Source organism: Heliconius melpomene, chromosome 21 (assembly GCF_056956725.1).
Source record: "Heliconius melpomene rosina isolate 202511_hmr_F chromosome 21, ASM5695672v1, whole genome shotgun sequence".
In the NCBI taxonomy this organism is placed as follows: Eukaryota; Metazoa; Arthropoda; class Insecta; order Lepidoptera; family Nymphalidae; genus Heliconius; species Heliconius melpomene.
This window is the reverse complement of record NC_140409.1, coordinates 1,723,707-1,745,186: the sequence shown is the minus strand read 5'-3', so window position 1 is coordinate 1,745,186 and position 21,480 is coordinate 1,723,707. Positions and strand designations below refer to the sequence as shown.

At 32.9% G+C, this 21,480-nt stretch overlaps 1 protein-coding gene across 2 annotated transcripts in view; it reads left to right on the top strand.

Annotated features, from left to right (window-relative positions):
- Nucleotides 1-20,664, top strand: part of LOC146526788 (uncharacterized) — a 35,717-nt gene extending 15,053 nt beyond the window's left edge. For both annotated transcript variants that reach the window (XM_085206169.1, XM_085206170.1), the window contains 3 exons: nt 15,570-15,750; nt 17,687-17,824; nt 18,315-20,664. In XM_085206169.1, the coding sequence (XP_085062295.1) occupies nt 15,570-15,750; nt 17,687-17,824; nt 18,315-18,353 (358 nt within the window). In that variant the 3' untranslated portion in view covers nt 18,354-20,664. The remainder of the gene's footprint in view (nt 1-15,569; nt 15,751-17,686; nt 17,825-18,314) is intronic.
- Nucleotides 20,665-21,480: the final 816 nt, after the last annotated feature.

Here is a 21,480-nt window from a genome sequence, read left to right as displayed (position 1 = left end):
AACCAGGGTTTTGATGAACAATGAGGAACTTAAAGTAGTTAATGAAACTGTTTTCTTAGGTATGACATTAGATGCTAAGTTACAATGGGGTCCGCATATAGAAACTTTATCTGATAGACTTAGTTCGGCAGCGTATGCTGTCCGTAAGATTCGTCAACTGACCGATGTTGACACCGCGCGTTTAGTATACTTCAGCTATTTTCATAGCATTATGTCTTACGGCCTATTACTTTGGGGCAGTGCCGCTGACATAGATACCATTTTTGCGCTCCAAAAACGGGCTGTCCGAGCAGTCTATAAAATGGGTCCACGGGAGTCACTAAGGAATAAATTCAAAGACTTTAACATCCTCACACTACACTCCCAATATATTTATGACAACTTAGTATATGTGCATAAAAATATTAATAAATTTAATAAAAACAGTGACCTCCATCAACATAATGTAAGAAATAAAAATAAGCTTGCTGTGCCCTTCTCTAGGCTCCATAAAGTGTCTCACTCATTCGTAGGTCAAAGTATACACTTTTATAACAAACTTCCAAACGACATGGTTAATTTATCACTGAACAAATTTAAAAAAGTGGTAAAGCACAGGCTCTGCCAAAAAACATATTACTCTGTTAAAGATTATGTTCGCGATAAAGATGTTTGGAAATGAGTTGCTCTATTTCTAAGTTAAAATTGTAAATTGTAATTTGTAACAAATGTTGGCATTTAAAAGAGTGGCCATGAGTTTCTTTGCCTGTATCTTCTCATGAGCTCAACCATTTGAACGGGCTTTTTTCAAGTCAAAATTGCACATTTTTTTTTGGTTATTTTGTTTTGCATTTTTTTTCTACTTTATGACATGTCCAACTAAATGTTAAGCATTTTTATGGAATAAAGATATTTTGACTTTGACTTTGACTTGACTTTGTTATTTAATGTTTGTCCTGGCCGTACGGGACGGACGGACGGACGTTTTAATAAATAAAACACAAAGTATAATATCATAATTTTACGTATTACCTGAAAATAATGTTTCATTAATATGACTTCTGTTTGTTTTCATGTTATACAAAAATATAATTAACTTGTACTTTACGTATGCTTATTAGAACGAAAGATACTCAAGGTTCATTATAATAAAAAAATATTTAAAAAATCAAACTCCCCGACTGCATTAAGCTAAAAGGTGTATGAATTTTATACAATTCGACAATGTAAAAAAATGTAAATAAAACATTCAATGACATAAAAAGCTCGATATATTATAATATCTTTGAATGCGTTGCAACTTAAAAGTTCAATGTGCGAAACTTTTCGAAAGGTGCTTTCCAAGTTTTTATTGGTGTTATAAATGTATGCTTGCGAAATAGGCACAGACTTGAATGTATAACAGGCCCTTATGAACATACGCTTCGATAGCTCCTACAAACTAGGAATATTATAAAGCCCCGTGGCACGAGGGTGTGACTGCACTCGGGGAAATTAAATATTTAATATATTTATTTCCTTCGCTTTTGGTAACAAGGCTTTTTCCAATTTTCCGCCGAATCCTGAAGGTGGCGTGGTGGGGAAAATTTAACTATTAAATATTTCATTTCCTAGAGTGGGAATCGAACCTAGAACCTGTCGTCTTTACGTCTTTACAGTACAGTCCTTTAAACTTACAAAACCTCCACTAGATACTTAAATGAAATCCACAAATAGCTTTAAAATGAAAATGTATATTTAAGAACATAAAAATATGTTAAAGCTTACTAAATACAACTAGCGTAATTTTCAATTCTCAAACTTTATAAACCATCATCTATAAAAACACATGGAGCAAAGAAAAGAAAGCTAAAACACTAATTACCAGTGTGGACTCACGGAATATCAATTGAGACCTAAATCTAGATCTATTTTAGTATCCTACTCCTCTTAATTAATTCAAAACTTAAAAGGTTCTCGCCTAAACTGTTGATAGATCGCGATGTTTGCGCGAATCACGGTAGCCGGAGAGGAGCGTGTTACAGCGACCTTTTAAACTTTTTGTCTGTCTGCGCGTTGCACGATTGCTACGTGATATTTGTGTAATCTACGGAACTCGGGGATAGTATGATTGATATTTGTTTGGAAATAGTATAGATTGTATTGACTATTGATTTATGTAGCGCTGGTTCCCTTTCCGGTTTTCACAGTAGAATTCTACTAAGGGTACCAGGGCACACAGAAGGGTAGGCAGAGGGAATCTAGTGTTAAGACACTCCGTTCGCCACTTTCCGCCGAATTCTGAAGACATTGGGTGTTGAGTGGCGGAACTTAACGCCGCGCTGTGCCTGGACACCAGAGCGAAGAAATGAAAATAAAAATTTAAGTGAATATTTCATTACCTCGAGTCGGGATCGAACCCACAACCAGTCGCGTTTAAAGTCACCCTTTGTGACACCACCCTTGACCCTACGCCAAGACTGGCCTCACGTATATATTCCATATCTATAAATATAAAAAATAAAACAATTACGTATATAAACAAAAGTTACATAAAATTCATAAATGCCACCAGTAGTTATTCAATTATCTTTGCGACTCATTTTCTTAGGTTTATATTATCTAAATGTCACATATATAACAAAGGAAAATGTGCAGTAGCTTCGATCGGAACCTTCCATGGCAAATAATAAATGACATACAAATTAGCTTTCTTGATTTGTTTTGCTTAATCTGTTTTCATATATTTTATATATAATGTACCTATTCTTTTATTACAAAGGCTTAATATTTCATGTAACATAATTGTTTTACAACTTCACGTTGTATATTATGGCAGTTAGAGGGAACCTAGTGTTTATACACTCCGTTCGCCATACGCCGTCTAATTTTCATTGTGGCATTGTGGGTTGAATGGCGGGAGTCGAGAGTGACGAAATAATTCAGTACCTTGAACAAGAATCGGAAAACCACTCTGTCTTTATACATCACCCAAATTTAATAGAGTAAACAAATCAAACATTTTGAATAACTAATTTGTCTGTTGCCTCACGTAATTCCAGCACTTGCTTTTTATCCCTATAGAGCTTTAAAGCTTAATTAAATTAAAAATGGTCCATACATGAACGTCTTTTGTAGGCTTGGAATTAAGCTTTGTCAAAAGCTCACGCTCTTAAGCTTCTTTTAGTAAATTACGTATATATCGGCTTGAGATTTAAGGATAGGTGAAATACATGGTTCCGACGTCTCATTGTTTTGATGACGGTCCTCCATTATATGAGATACATCCGAAAACGAACTATATTCATAAATTATTAAATTAATTTTAAATACTTTTCTAATTTCACTCGTTAAAAGATCTTTTTGAAATTATTCAACTAATTATGAATTTTATTCTCAATATTTTTTCAATTAACTATTATCGACGCCGACACGGCCATTCTGCAATAAGGTCGCCCCTGACCTTTATTATAACAAATATTAAAAACTTTTAAGTAGCAAGACTAATTTAGACTTTAAACTTTGGAGGCCCCTGTCCTCAACAAAGTACTCTATAATCTTAAAATTTTGGAGGCCCCTGTCCTCAACAAAATTATTAAGACTCAAATTTTGGAGGCCACTGTCCTCAACAAAATTTAAACTTTGGAGGCCCCTGTCCTCAACAAAGCACTCTACAATCTTAAAATTATGGAGGCCCCTGTCCTCAACAAATTTATTAAAACTCACGAATATTTTTATAACTGTTTATTTATTTATTTACTTAACAACATCGAATTTATTCATTGAACAAAAATTATAACGATAATAAACATTGTTACAAACGTAATCATAACTAAACATAACTCATGCATTATTTATTTGGAGTGCTTGATCCTTCCTCTATCATTTCTCCCGACGCCGACACGGAATCCTGTACTACCGTATTTTCTGAACTGGTTTCAAAAGTAGAATTTGAGTAATGGTCTGGGATCACTCACCTTATCCGTCATTTTGTTGCAACTAAATTGAGTATGTCCAGCTTTTCCACACTTAAAGCAAACTATAGTCTCATCACGATTTCTTCTTAATCTGGGGCGTTTTATTGGCGGTTCACTTGATCGTGGCCTAGAAGTACTCGCTATAGAAATTAATTCGGGAACGGTTGTACATTTACTAGACAAAAGGCGAAGCCGCAAGTATTCATTGTCTATGCAACCAATTACTGCTTCGACCGCATCTTTCTCTTTATTTCCATTAATTACACGTTTCCAAATTTGCCAGGCCTTCGTTATAGATTCAACTGGATTCAAGGTGTCAAATTTGAAGTGTCTTAATTTTAATATGTCATTAGAGTATCTTGATTCAGGTTCAAATGTTTGTATTAAAGCTTCTCGCATATCTTTCCATACTGGTGACTGGACCAGCCATGTATCCCCGAGGGTTTTCGCTCTGCCTTCCAATAATCCAGCAATTTTTGTACAAATCTCGTAGTCACTTAAATTCCAGTGGTTTTTTGCTTGGTCGACGTGATCACACCAGTCCCTTATAGGTACGTCTCCGTCCGGATTGAATGAAGCAATATAAATATCACTCAGTCTTGGTTTTTGTGTTGCTGTAGTAGAATTATGAAATAAACCTGCAAGAAACTCTTGATTAGTTTGCATACTGGCCTGTTGTTGTTTAGACAGCGTTTCCAAAATATTAGTCAGTGCCAAGAGTGTCTCCGGATTACTTGGTATGTTTCCTCTTTCAGCATGAGAGGATGGACCTGCTGGGTCTATCCGACTTCTGATATCGGCTTGAGATTTAAGGATAGGTGAAATACGTGGTTCCGACGTCTCATTGTTTTGATGACGGTCCTCCATTATATGAGATAACACAGTCTCTCCCAATATTATGATTCAGGCGTGATCCTTATCACGTTTAAGAGCTGTGAATGGGACAGCCGACCAAGCCAAAGTGTGTTCTGCCGGCAATGCGCCTTGCTTATAAAGCGGGCTGGCTCCCTTCTCCACAACTCGCCTGATTCACTGAGTGGTGCGATGACATTACATCCGAAAACGAACTATATTCATAAATTATTAAATTAATTTTAAATACTTTTCTAATTTCACTCGTTAAAAGATCTTTTTGAAATTATTCAACTAATTATGAATTTTATTCTCAATATTTTTTCAATTAACTATTATCGACGCCGACATATATAAGGGGATGATCGTTATACGGATACTCCATACGATTTTTTTTGCTTAACTATGCTAGAGATACATTTATTTGAATGAAATATATGTTTATAAAAGTATTTTCATAGTTTTTCTCGCTTTCCCGCAGCTAGACAAAGAAAACTTACTCTGTTTCCCGCTTCACTTCGACGCCGTTTAAATTCGACGTTGCATATTGAGTGGTGAACTCAACGCCGCTATATGACTTATCATACTACTTAATTATAATACTTATTATCGGAGAAATGAAAATAATTTAATTATAATAATTTTTCGAGTCACGATCGAACCAACCACAGCGTTTACAGCCAGACACGATACCTGGCTCACGATGGGTTCAATAAAAATATTGTAGTACAAATTCTAAATTATCTTTCATAATGAATATTTTAAATAAAAATGATTAATAGTGACGCCGATCCCATCTCGTCACCATAAAATTGGGTCACTCGTCCTGGGTCGACGAAATTATTATGCATGCCATGGTGGGGTGAAAACTTTTGTTTACATACTAGATTTACCTAACTTAAATGTACCAATTTGTGTGATATTCAAACATTGTGTTGTGAATATAATAGAAAATAGACAGCATCTGATTGAAAGCGCTTTTGATTTGTATCATCACTCTGAGATTTTCTAAATTTATATTATTTTCATTTACCCGTACTGCTAGACAAATCGCGGCGTTGAATTCCACCACTCGTCTCGAAAATTAGTCGGAAAGAAACTTTATATGATCATAGAAGCTTGTCGCGTTAATCAATATTTAATTAAATTGAAACTTTAAAAATTTTACCTTACAAGATTTTACGTAATTAAATTAGTATCTACTTTATTAGTATATTTTAAGACATTTCATTAACACAAGTAAATCGCGCGACATATTATATTTTACATTGCATATTTTTGTTCTTTTTAATTTTTTTTTATTTAAATAAATAAACGATAAAACAGATAAAGTTAACTCTAGCTTGCCGTTGGAAATAGTTCACATCGAACTTGACTATTTTTTCAATACAAAATATTGTTTTCATACAGAGATGTTTAAGTTAATTATCGATTCCATTATTTTGCGCTCTCGAATTTTTCATTTCATCGTAAAAATATTTTCTCTCATAATATAATTTCCCTGAAACTTAAACTTGTTGTTCATGTAAATAAACAACAAGTTTCAGTTTCAATGGTAACAATATCTTGTAGATTGAAATTTATAAATATAAAAAAAAAAAATTTTTCTTCTCGATTTGCTTAGACAAAGTCCAAAGTTTTTTTAAGTAGATTGTGCCTGACCATACGCATGTTTTCTTATACTGTTTATTATTACTTATACTGTTGCCTAAGTTGAAGTATACTTATATCTCGATATGACATTTAGTTTTAAAGAAATTCGTGGATACACTTACCAAATTAAGCACACACACTCACAGCACACTCTAGGAGTACCTCCTTTTTTGAAGTCGGTTATAATCGACTTTTACCTAATATGTTATATAAACAACAACCATATCTGAGATCGCTGATACCACGTGACGGCCTTATCTAATAGATTATCACGAAATATATCGCACGGTTGTAACTTCTTCAGTTGAACACAATACATGCGTTTGTATAGTTTTGGTTAGAGAGTGTAGTTCGAAAACAATGTGATACGCGGTTTTTAGGTGTTTCTATTTATTTATAATTTTAATAGGAAGTCAGGATGTCCCGACCTGAAAAAAGGTAACATTGTTATGTTAAGTAGTCTTTTTCCACTGAAATTTCTTACGGTTTGTAGTAATATATATTATAGTTATACTTCATATTGAGAGTGCGTTGTGGCGCCTCTGTGAAGTGTCTAATCGATTTTGATACCGAGGATTGTTTGCTCGGTGGATTTTTATATTGTATAACAAAATAAAATTTGCATCTTTCTCGTCTGAAAAGATCTATGATGGAAAAGTGAGAGGTAAGAGAGATAGGGGGGACCTTAGTTGACCTTAGAACATATAGTATCAAAGATACTGGAGGAAGGTCACGAAAAAGCATAAGGACCCCCCGGAGGAAAATGCAAAATGCGTGCAAGAAAAAAAAGGTTATTTATAATAAAATACTATATACCTACTATAAATAATATAAAATTAAATTCTATTGCTACTTCGAAGTTGACATATGAAATAATATTGCAAAAGATTGCATTGTAATTTAAAACAACGTGTTTTTACACAGCTTTGCCATGTACTACATATTAAATATTGAAATGTTGAAGGATCGTATGTATGGTGAAGGATTATCTCTATACAAGTTCGTCCCGCGCGCGCGCGTACTCTTGATGGTTTTTATTGTGGGATATGTTCCACTACTTTGATTTTATTGTAACTTATAGCATAGATAGCTAACTAATATGTGCATAATATACATAATTTTAGTAGGTGCCAATTCACGGAGTGTTATATAAAAACGTCCTCAAAAAGTAAACTTCTAATTTTTCTAAGCTTACAATTTCTCAAAAATTCCGAAAAAAAATATAACAATAGCCTAATAGATAGCCACTTTGAATTAAAATTTCAGGAAGATATCTTCAATAGATACTTGCGAAAACAAACATTAACGCTAAGAGTTGTTTCCCCCATAACTCCCTTACTACTACTTGTAAGGGTTAGAGAAAAAAAAATAGCGTGTTGCTATTTCAGATAAAAAGCACTATAATGATATTAAAAATAATTAATTAGAAGCCAGTGCAGCTTTCCCGTGCTTATGGGGCTAGCATCTACCCTTGCACGTTTCTATCATCAACAGTTTCGGCTGTGCGTGCGTCTTACATCAGTCAGTGGGAACATGTCCTTTTATAAGACTTTGTACATCGATGTTTACTTCGTAGTATCATTAGTTATTCGTACATTTTGAAAACTTGAAAATAATACTCTTATATAAGATTCTAAGAAAATATTGTGTTTCTATAAACACAAGACTATTCTTAAAACTATTCTTAATAAACGAGTTTGTGGATAACAAGATGACAATTATTATTTTTCATACATTTTCATTTATCCCTAGGTAACTTAGATTTATTGTTCTTGTCCTTGAAATAAAAGGAAGTTAAATGTTTTTCTTTTTTTAATATTCTATAAACAATATACAACAGTTTAACATGGCTTTTAGCTTCACGCAGTATTCTGCACATAGTAGGGTAGCCAGAGGGAACCTGGGAACCTTATTTTGACTAATTTAAAGTTAATTTTTTTTCCCGTAACGCAGTAGCACAGCGTCTGATTATAATGAGACGGTTTTAGGTTCGATGCCCACTCGGGGAAATACATTTTTCCACTTACTTTGGTATTGAGTCCCGCTACTCTAGCCGCTATGTCACGAAAATTTGGTGGAAAGAGAACGGAGTGTTTTATCACTAGACAGACACATAAGACAAACTATTTTTAATGAAGTTAGTCATAAAAAAAGTTAAATTTTATTAGACAAATCATTTCGCTAAAACTAGTTGTGATCTAAGTAAATCGTACTCTATAAGAAATGCACATACGTTATGAACTACCCTTATTAGAATCGTTATAAGCAAATGTCAGAAATAATTTGATATATGGGGACCTATATATGTAAGCTCTATGCGACGACGTGCACTTCTGCTCCTGTTGATGCAAGAGTTGCACTCTCCTCGGTCTTGACTTGAAACTAAAAACAAATCAAAATTATGTTCATTATCCTATTCGGTGTATCTTTGATTTTTGTTTTTTTATTGTGTATTTGCTTGATGTGAGTATATATATGTATATTTGTTTATATTTAATTTAATTTCAAAATTGGGTCGCGGTGTAAATTTGTGTTTTTCCATAAATAGAGAAAATATAACAAAGTCGAGGTCTATCCCAAACATTTACTTCTTTTATATAATAGGCATATGTACGTATATAAAAAGTGATGGCACCATATTTTGTAAAGCTCGCTCCTTTTTTTTCATATTAAATCAACGAGCAAAGCTTCGCTCGGCTATCTATGATGAAGAGATAAATTAATTATTATTTATTATTTTTATAACTAAAGATTTGTATTAAGAATTAAGTTAGGTATCTAGAAGCTGAAAGGCAAATGCGAGCCTTGTAATTGTAAGTGGAAGATGGTTTAGCTTAGCTTAGGCTGTGTGCCCGAAATATCGTATCTTTTATTTGTATGTGTAAATATCACTAACAAAACAAAAACTTTATACTCTTCTTCGTGAAAATTATGCAGACCGGGTGTAAAATTTGGCACAGCTATAGCTTATTTAGAGCACAGTGAGTGCACAGTCAATATACATTAAATGAATATAATAAGTAATAACATACGATCCTCTAAGCAATGAAGATACGCGCCAGCGTTTACAGCCAAGTTAAAAAGCTGTGTATTTTATAAGAATTATGAAGAAGTACGACGGGGCTAAAAGTAGTTTGAAAAGCTACTTTTGAAACTGCCTGACCAGTCTACAATAGCTATTTTCATAGTTTTTTATCTTATGGAACAGTGCTTGGGGACTATGGGGCAGTGCTTCAGATATAAATTCAATATTTATCCTCCAAAAAAGAGCCGTGAAATATAATTATAACCTAAGAGCGCGATATTCTCCGCGAGATGTTTTCAAAGATGCTGGTATTATTACAGTTGCTTCCCAATTTGTATATTATAATATTCTCTAAAATTAATGTCAGTAAAATTAGTGATAGACATACGATAGGAACGAGAAATAATGATAAGCTTGTTACTCCAAGTTTTCGCCTCCAAAAAGTGAATAAATCTTTTATGGGTCTGAGTATATGTGTATATAATAAAATTCCGCAGTGTATTCTAAGTTTGAGTTTTTTATTAAGATATAACAAACTCTGTGTGCGATCAAAGTTACCTCAAGCACTTAAAATATGACATGTCATACACAACTCTTAAAATTAACTACGTGGGCAAAGCTGCAGTTAATAATAGCTAATAATAAAATAAGCTGAGCCTTTTACATTTTCTTTTATTAATTTTTATCGAAGAAATTGCGTCAATAATATTGCTTATGGATAAAACTTCTATTTTAATTTTCTCGAGGGTGGCTTATAAATAGTTTTGAAGGGCATGGAGCTCGAGGGCGGCGCAGGAAATGCGCTACTATCATGGACCAGCCAGCCCGGCCCAGCCGGGCCGGGTAGGCCTCGTCCCCTACTCTCCGTCCAATTGTTTTACCATTAATGCCTTCGAAATGCAAATCTAAAGCTTTCCTTATTTAATAATCACACCAACACAAACCTTTAACCTTTCGAATATGATTTGTTTTCGGTCAGCCGGTGGTTCAGGTCAGCTAGCAACTCAAGTACTTGTTGTACACAGATAAGGTTATTCAGAAGTAGTATATATCAAGATAATTATATATTAACTTAACTTAAAAATACTAATAGTATTGCGCTTATGGGTAAAAAGTTTCAAAAGTCATTGACATCAACACATTTGCCTGTCAATTCTGTTTATTATATGATTAATCATGTAGTTTTATATGAATATAACTAGTGGGCCCGGACGCGGCTACGCCCGCGAAAATATAAATAATTAAAATAAGTTAAAAAATAATAATAAGTGGAGATTTATTATTAGAAAAAATATCTGAATAACCGAAATGAACAAATAAAAGAAATAAAAGTAACTAAAGGAAATTCTTAATATTAGAAAAAGTACCTAAAGTTTGCCGTGCGCGCGTACTAAACATTTTTCTATATTAAATAATTATTAATTTTTGCGAACAATATTAAATAAAATCTCAAATGATTAAAATTACGATATTTTAAGTGTATAACAGCGTGAAGCTTAAAAAATATATACAATTCACATTATCTTTCTCATATACAAGAAAATATGTACGATTTTAAATATAGATTAGAATTAGAAAGAAGAACAGTATAAAAATATATCATAATATACGTATCTCTATGGCTATTATTTGGCCTAAAACATTAATTAACATAAGAAAGCTCAATTTAAGTGTAGTAGTAACATCACATGTTTTATATATGAAACTCGTATTTAATATATTTATTTATAATTTTTACAAAATGTTCGAGCGTATAAATATAATCTTAAAAAGCAATATTGACATAAAATAAAACAAATCAATAGTTAATACCGCGAAAATAAAGCTATATATAAAAAAATCCATATCGTAACCGAATAAGAGTAGGGAGGTACAGGGGGGTCCGCAGGAACTCCGTCCCTCTCGCCTGCAACACCGCTAGGCTTCCTAGGTGTTGAGCTAGGCCCACTCCTGCATCGTCATACAACGGGCACGGTTGCATCTGACGCTTATAAAAATATTACGAATTCTCAATCCCTTAATATGGGTTCCGGGCTGTTAGTATTGATGAAGAGATATCGCAATTATAAGGAAGCGAAAGACAAGGCGAGGCAAGAGCGTATTAGAAAGCAGAAATTTTTCGACAACCTCCTAAACAAGTACGTTTTTTTTTTAGTTTTAAATTTAAGTTGGGATTTTTTTGATAAGCTTTTCTTACTTTGAGTAATGGATGGTTTGAAATTTTGATATTGGTATTAGTATTGGAGATTTTTTTAAACATATTTATTATGTTATATTTTTACAATATATTATTTTGTGACATGGTAGATATGCGTATTTTTTTTAATTATTAGATTCTAACATCAATATTTTTATTTTAATAATTTAATCTGAGCGAAAAGCTCACTAGCTTTTGAAATTGAATAAATAGTTTTTTGAAATACCTTTGGAATATTTTATTTTAATAGTTAATCTGATGAAAGTTGTTAATTTGTGGTATCGTACCACGTTATCTATCTATATATATAAAAGGACTTGTCCTCACTGACTGAGGTAAGACGCACGCACAGCCGTAACCGCTGTGCGTAGAAACGTGGAATTTGGACAGATGTTTACTTTCGTAATCTGGACATCCACTAAGAAGGGATTTTGAAAAATTTTAACCCTAAAGGGGTGAGATAGGGGTTGAAAGTTTGTATGGAAAAAAAATTAAATCGGCACCGATTTTTATAAAATTTGAAATTTAAATTTTTAAAAGTATTTAATTGAACACGTGTTTCATCGTTTTCTAGAATTCAACCCCTAAGGGTGCAAATAAGAGGTTGAAAGTTTGTATGGAAAAATCTTTAAATCGCCACCGATTTTTATAAAATTTGAAATTTAGACTCTTAAAAATATTTCATTGAACACATGTTTCGTGGTTTTTTAGAATTCACCCCTAAATACGCAAGCGAAGCTGCACGCGTCCGCTAGTATGATATATATACATAAGTTATTATAATATGTAAATATTTAATTTTTAAAATGTATAAGTATATACATATAATCTATATATATAAAAGGACATGTACCCACTGACTGAAGTAAGACGCACGCACAGCCGCAACCGCTGTACGCAGTAACGTGAAATTTGGTAAAGGGATGAAATAGGGGTTGAAAATGTATATGGATTTTCTTTAATTGGCACCGATTTTTTTAAAATTTGAAATTCAGACTCTTAAAAGTATTTTCTTGAACACATATTTCATGGTTTATTGTAATTCGCAAACTAAGGGTGCAAATAAGAAAATGAAAGTTTGCAGGGAAAAATCTTTAAATCGGGATCAATTTTTATAAAATTTTAAATTTATATCGTAATAATATTTTATAATCTATTAAATAATTAGAGGTCGCTTGGCCAGAGGGCGCAGCCTGTATTTGTAAATGCGACGATCGTAGGTTAGATTCTCACTCCAGGAAATTAATTATTGAATATTTTCATTTCTTCGCTCTGGTGACATCAACGCCACTCAACACAATGTCTCGAAAATTTGGCGAAAAATGGGAAGGGAAGTTTTTTAACACTATATTCTCTCTACCTGCCTTGCTAAATGAGAAATAATCAAAATCGACTATTTCCATGAAAATGCCATACTGTAATTTAGTTTCAGTTTATGTACAATAAAATAGATTATTTTATCGTCTCTACTTTCCGACGAGTTTTAAATAAACGAATTGATTTCCTAGAATAACGCAACTGCACTTGTGTAAAGTATTTCATTTAAAATTAAAAACTTATTGTTTATTTGTTCTCGTATTAATTGGTTTTTCTTTTCTTTTTGAAAAGCCTTTCGCTTTACGGGTGGTGGGTTGAGAAGTTAGTGCCTATACTCCCTAAACTTTAGGTTTTGGGTAATGACTCGTATCTTAGATTTAAATATATTAAAATAAACATTCGCAGTAAAAACGGAAACTCCCACTCGGAAAAAAGAATTTCATTTCCGCTTGGGTGTGGCATTGTGTTCAGGCTCTCACCGCGCAATCTCTGGAATTCTTACGGAAAGTGGAGGACACACGGATATGAATTCCTTCCATTCTCCGTTATAGTTTCATTTACCTACCCTGGGATTTAGGAAAAGGAGTAGAGTTGCTTTTATAGGCAACTTTAGGTTTTTGAGTACCTATCTCATTACAAAAATTAATCTTAATTAATATAGTGACTTTTGTCCCTTAGCGACTTTGCGCCTTGGTTAACAGAAGTTCTATATTAAAATTCAATCATTGTTTATGTGTAACGTACATGCTTGCGAGGTAAACTTTGAATTATCCAAGTCGTTTCCAAAGGAGTTGGCCATGTTAACGCTATACTATGCTATTTTGATATCGCAAGGTAAAGATTCTTTCAGTATTGTAAGAACGCTAACGATACGAATAATATTTAATGCTTAAGAATTGATAAATATCTTCTTAACGTAGACGTTACCGGGAATAAGATAATGAACTGTGCTACAGCTAAACGTACTTGTAGTCTGCCGTAATAATTGATTTCATTACATTTATATATTGAGGCGCAATGGGACATCCCTTCGGGTTCGATCTCGAGTACCGCCACTCAACACGCAATGTTACAGCGGGATACAGCGTGAAGCTCAGACATTAAAATGCACTACAAGTATTTGGACATTGAAGGGCTCCGCGGACGTGCCATTTGGTTAGCGTTAGAGTAGCGAGTATTAGAGTAGTTAGTATGCACAGTGTTGTGTGATGCACATGTGTACATCAACTATGTTGATTTCATTTCATATTAAACTAATATTTCTAGGTCAACCCTTATTTTGTTTTTGTAATTTTTAGTTGGGAAAATGAATTATTGTAAATGTTTTTGATCTTTGTGATTAGTAATGTCTACAAAATTTGGCGGTGCGTTGGGATTGGCGTGTCTTAACACTAGGTTCCCTCTACCTCTGCTACATTCGGGATATAGCTTAAAACAAAAAAAAACATGATAGGTTTAGGCGTAATGATTATGTTAGGTCATAGGTACATTAAAGGCAAATCGTCACTCACGATTTTTCTGCAGCCTAGTTAGATATAGGTCAGCGTTAAATGCCGCTGCTGTTAGGGTATTTTAGAATCGGTTAGAAAATGAACTACGGAACGTCTTCAGAACGGACTGAAACTAGGTTCTGTGTTACTTACACATACTACATATTCCGGAAAGTGTGAGAGACAAGTCAAGATAAATTTGGCAGGTTTTAATAAAAGACACTTGACTTTCTTAACGATGTTGTTGTGACGCTTAAACTTGTTGTTATTTTATAGCCAAATTATACAACATTTATTTTTAATTCGAACTAATAATTTTTAAAGTTAACGCCAATTAAACTCTTCAGCTTTATAATATTTATTTTAGCTTCTTTATATAGAATATATGAGACACTGTTCCCCCGTCTAGGGTGTTGTAAATGAAAGTACAGGCCACATCGGTGCAACCTATCATTACCTACGTCCACGGCAGACATTGTTTAAATATTAACATGACAATTATATCTGGGATTGCCCCTAATGTGTGTGCAATGGACGGTTATTTAAATTTCTATTAGTCATTGAAAATATTTTTACAGTTTTATTATATATATAGCTTACCATAAATAATGATTATATTGGGTAAACAAATTAACGTAGCGTTTCATCACTGCATTCGGCATTTTCCAGCACTCTTGCCTATTACGTGTTAAATGGAGGAACTCAACGCTACGCTTTTATACCATGAAAAAATTCTTACAAATAGGAATCGAATACCCAACTTATATATTAATAAATATTTTCCAACTACGCCGAATGACTCCAATTTTTATGAACTATTTTTTTTAGTTTAATCATGAATCCTCTGCGGACTATGCAGAGAGAACTTCCGGGCATACCCCTCTCGCTTCGTTCACTGTCGACAACCTCTTCATCCATGCCCTCCGTGGGGCCCTCATGCGTCATAAGTGACCCTCTTCCAGTACCGTCAACACTGAGAATGCAAAGGTCAAAAGAGGTCTCCTGCCTCCCTTACTACCTTATCTTAACTTAATAAGTAGAAAATTTGATTTTGAAAAAATATGGCCATTTAGTTTTCATAATAAAAACATTATTTTCAGTCCACCAGAGGGTACGCAGGACATGTTGCATTTAATATCGTCGCTCCAGGGCGAGCGTATAAACGACCAACGGGCGGAACTCCGTCCGGTAAACTCACAAGGCACTCTTCCAGGGCGGTCCATGCCCACCTCTAGGCCCAAACCGGAGGAGGATTTTATAGAGGTCCTTGCGCGCGTTCAGGTAAGCTGTTTAGTTATCAATATCTGTTTGTTATCTTTACCTGGGCCAGACGTTGGGCAGGGGCACAAACATGTGATCATAAACGGGACAGGTTATGTATGGATCAAAGGAAACTCCTAAAAAAATGTTTTATATTTTTACATTTAATCAATTAAAAATAGGCAACAATTTAACTCTAAATTAGAGATGTGCCATATGTTTTGAGGAATACTTATACACCAAAATATCAAATATAGATAAATATGTATTCAAACAGGCCATAGTGTAATGTAATGTAATACTTCGCAATTTGCTGTGAAATAAACTACTCTTTGATATATACACATAGTGTTAAGACACTCCGTACCAGCGCGCCGCCCGATTTTCGAGACATTGCGAAACGATTAAGTGGCGGAACTCAATGAAGCGCTTTGTCTGTTTACTAAAGTAAAAATAATTTATTTTCGCGAGTGGGAATCGAATCCACAACCGCCGCTGCGCCAATATTTAAAGCAATTTTTTAACTTTACGCTGAATCCTGGACGTAGCAGATTTGACTTTGACTTTGACTTTTAAGACAGAGGGAAGTGTTAAGACACTCCGTTGCCCATTTGCCGCCGAATCCTGACTCATATCTATATAGCTCTTGGAGAAATAATCACTTAATTGCACTTTTTTTTTGATAACTATTTAAATACATCAGTGTACGAGGATAGACTTTACAAATAGTGTTTCGAGTCTTCTACAATATTGCAAAAAGTGCAAATATGAAATATTTGCACCATATAACCGATATATGTATATAAAAATTAATCACTTTTTCCGAAGCGATTTCTCCTTGTCCACAATATGGACTGACAGACATATTAAGACGTATAATGTCTGTCTATTCTTAGACGTGTCATTTTAGCAGCAATTTAAAAGTTATTTCTATGTTGCGGTAGAGGCTCCAACTAAACTTTACCGCTTTGTTCTGTGGTAACCTGGAAAGTATTGAATTAGTATCATATCATATCTGACTTTGAACCTTTTTTATTTGTAGTTTGTTTTTATTAGTAATGCATTTTTTATTTTATTGAGGGGATTAGCGTTGTATATTATACTGGTAACTAGTTGAAATACAAAGGGACTCTAGTTATTGTTTATGCATTTTTTTTTCTAGCTTAACATTAACGTTTGTTTCATCAAAACCGGTTCATTAAAAAAAGTTATACTCATTTGAATGAACTATAAAGGCATGAGTTTGAATCCATATATGTACTTATACTTATAATAAATCTGTATTTGTTTGTAATAATTCTGTATGTTTAACCGACTTTCAAAACAAGGAGGGGGTTCTCAATTAAACATTTTCGATTCGATATTTGATTCATTTATTATTTATTTTGGATTCAATTTTCATATTGGATTATTCGATTTGATTTGGATATATTTTGTAATATGCAATTACTACAGTTATTTTACAAAGAATATTATAAATTCTTACCCAAATCAATAATTTAACATTTAAGGCTGTTTCTGAAGGTGTAAATTAAATTATTCGTTGACATCAACACGTTTGACTGTCAATTCTGTTTATTAAATTAATAATCCTGTAGTTAGAGCGGGCGAAGCTGCGGGGGGCCGCTAGTTATATCTGTACTTGCACGCTGTTCTAGACGTATCAGAGCAGGCCGAGGTAATCTAGGAACTTAATGTTAAGATACTCCGTCCCCATTAAAACTACCGTTCCCTATTTTCCGCCAAATTGTCAAGGTATTACGTATTAAGTGGCGGAAATGAAAATACTAAATATCATTTCCCCGAGTAGGAATCGGACTCACATTTGCGCTTACAGTCACATACTTGTGATCCTGTGCCACGACTGGCCTCAAATTATTTAAGAATCCCCCCTGAACACCAGCTACTCTCTCGGTAAAGCCAGTACCTATAAATTATTTTATTTTTTCCTAAAAAGGGTACGCGTCTTGAAGACCAAAGGACTGCATTGCCCGCTCCGACACCAAAACCAGAAGCTGAAGAAGCTGATGAAGAGGACTTTTTTGCCCGTCTCATGCGCGCTCAGGCCGGCCGTATGGAGGACCAGCGTGCGACCGTGAGTTCTTTCTTCTCACGCTTTTTTCCCCATAGCAGGGTAGGCTGAGAACTTAGTGTTAAGGCACTCTGTTCCCACGCCCCTGCCTTATTTTGGAAGTGCTGCCAAATATGTGGCTAAACTCGAAGCCACGCAATGTATAAATGAATTGTAATCTTTAATTCGAACGTTGATCGAACCCATAACCATCGTGCTCATAGAGTCTGTTTTATTGTTGAAATTTTATATAAACATTTGGATGTAACTTGATTTTTTATATTACAATTTAATATTTCATAAAATCACGTCACATTATTTTTGACATTCGATAGTTTATTAACATTTGTGAAGAACGTATGTGATTATTTTATTTATCATGCTTAAAGTATTTGATAATATTTTTATATTAAGAACTAATATCAATAATCTCTTGTAACTGGCAACTATTATTAGTAAAAATAAAACATTTCTAACCCTTCTAATAACTAATAATATTTTTTTTAAATTTCAGATCCCACCAAAGAACCAGCCATCCAATTCAAAGAACTAAGTAGTCTCTTCAGGCTGGCTTCGAGCCCAAACCCCGTAGTAGTTTACCGTAGAACATACCTAACACTGTAAAAAAGTATTATTTTGCTATACATGCGTTAATTTATAACAAATGTCATAAATGCTATATATATTTCTTATCTTTATTTTATATTTTCGGAACTATTATTAAATAGCACTAAACTAATTTGTCTAAATATCATCTTTTTTGCCAAAGATTTAAAGTTACAATTCAGTTCTTAAATTATGGCGTTTCGAGCGTGCCAGTTGAGAACTAATGAGTGCGCCAATGTCACGTCGTATCGAGAACACTCGAAAGAGATTGTGCGGTAAAAAAGAGAAAGTAGATTTATAGTTTTGGCAATTTTGACAGTTCATATGTTAAAAAAAAATCACGATTCAAAATTAGCGTCTTCTAGAGTGAGTAATCAGCTCAGAAGATGTATAGATTTTCTGAATTTGGAGAGAAACATAAAATTAGTTAATATTTTAAGTCACAATTATTTATTTTATGTAACTCTGTTAATTCTTCTGTCACTACCTCTTATTTTTTTAAATAGTTCATTTAAAAAAAGTAAGAGGCAGAAACAATCCAATATTCTTTTTTTTGTATTTACGGATATATTTGTAACGCTATAAAATTAATATAATTTTAAGTACAACATTAGGCCTATTATGAGTTAATTATATTAAAACGGGCTAATTATATTTATCTTATACAAAATTACGTCACTAAATTAAAAAACTAAATATTTTAATAAATAAGCCTTACATTGAAGCAACATTACCGAAATATGTTATATTCTGAAACCCGTAATGTATGACGTTATTTATAGATAGTCCTTTGATTCGTTACTAATATATCTCTAATCAGTGTTAAAATTTTATACATGAATCATATTAAAGTAATTATAGCAATATTTTTTTTTAAATAAACAGTATCATTTTATTTTTATTTTCTAATTCTACACGTCTGACTGTAAACGCGACAGCTATGGGTTAGATTCCTACTAAGGTAAATCAATTATTTTCATTTATTGATAACAAGACAAAGCGCGGTGTTGAGATGCGTGGGGAATGGATGTTCCACATGTCTACCCGAATAATCTTCTCAATGAAGACAGCTTTATTTCCTTCTATATGATTCATAATATAGCATCTCTCAATCAATTTACTATTTATTTACATAGGTTTTTCTTATACTTGTCATTGTTTTTTGACTGTCGTATAAGTTATATTGACAATGCGATACTTTATTTTGATGATAACATATCTCTAATATAACTCCACTTATTATTTTATACATGTTTAAATAATTTTGTGCTCTTTTACACAATATTTTACCTTTAAGTTAAGTTATTTAAGATCACCATTTTAATTCTAAAATGAATGACGGATATCATTCCAATTTAAATATTAGAATAATATAAAAATACATAGTTAATTGAAACAATCAAAATTATTGATAAACATTTTGAAATTATTATAATATAAGATTTGTCCATAGAAAAAGTTTGAATTCCAAAATATTTGAAATATTAGTGACTTTGGTAAACCAAAGTCACAAAATTAACATAAGATTAACTTTATATTATTAAATTAATTAATTATAGCATAAAATATTAGGACATTTGGAAATTATGTTTTGAAATATATACCTTCTTTATATACATGGGTGGAAGTGTCAGAACCACATTTAATGAAACCACAGTTTTAATTACTCTATAACAGCCTAATACAATTATTTATTTTTTTCCCAAAAATGAAATTTTTTTTTTTCAAACAAAATAAATAATAAAATTATCGTTGTAAAATAAAACGCCATTTGTAAGGACGACGCATGCACACATAAACCTATCCGCAGGGACACCGCCGCACACGCCGCATTCCGAAATCGAGGTATTGGCGATAAAGTTCGTCGTAGTTCGTTCGTCACACGAAATACAGGTAGGGGTAAACGTCGTGAAATGGAAAAAAATCCTACGTCCAAACTGTTGAGGCATCTTGATAAATTTGTTTAGGTATGGGTATAAAATATTTTACCCTATATGCAGTTCCCGTAAATGGTTGGCTGACATTTCCATCCTGTATATGTGTAATAAAACATTTTACCGTCCTAATAATTCAGATACAATACAATAAACATCATATTTTCATACGTTTCTAGTACAAATGATTTAAGGCCTAATTTCTTTAAGTATTTGTGTAACATTTTTAGTATATTATTTTTATCTTTCGATTGACTATGTATAGTCTTGTAAATTGACTCCATAGTGCTGAGCTTTATCTTAATAAATCTTATTTTCACTGAATTGTGTATTATTTCCTAAAACAATTGGTTTTTTTTTCAAGAAAAATACAATATAAAACCAAAATTCTTACATATTATACAAACTAACAGTATATAATATCTCATAATGTTCTAGGCTTGTTATTTTATTTTTATATACCTGTTTGATTTTAGATTGTCTTATTTAAATTCTTCATTAAATTATATACTTAAAGAAATTGAGAGTGTCTTAGCACTAAGTTTTTTCTTTCTACCCTGTCACGTGCAGGATGCAGCGTGATGCTAAAAAATAAGGAATAAGAAAAAACAAATATATCAGTGAAAGACAATATATTGTGCCTTGACACTCTTTATTTTTTATTTTAAAAAAAAATCTTCCTTAACTTTGGAAGTCTCAGCGTTGAGTTCTGCGACTTCATACGCAATGCCTTCAGAATTTGGCAGAAAGTGGGAAAACGGAGTGTCCTAACACGAGGTCTGTCTACCCTGATGCGTGCGGGATACAGCGTGAAGCTGAAAAAAAAAACTTTGAAAGTCGTAGAAATCAATGTGGCAGTTAGATCAACATCTATATGTTTGTGTTTTTTAAATATTGGTACATTTAATTTTTATTGAAAGTATAAAAAACATTACAATTGTTTCTTTTACTAAGTGCATTCCTTTAGTTTTACAAAGCCCTTGCCTATATCAAATAAATAAGCAGAGAAAATGTAATGGTAAAACACTACACTGCCCACTTTCTAGTCATTTCTAATTAAAGTTTTTAATTAAAAAGTACTAGAAACAAAACTTCGTTACTTTAATTTATTTATTTTAATTTTTATCAATTTAACACAAC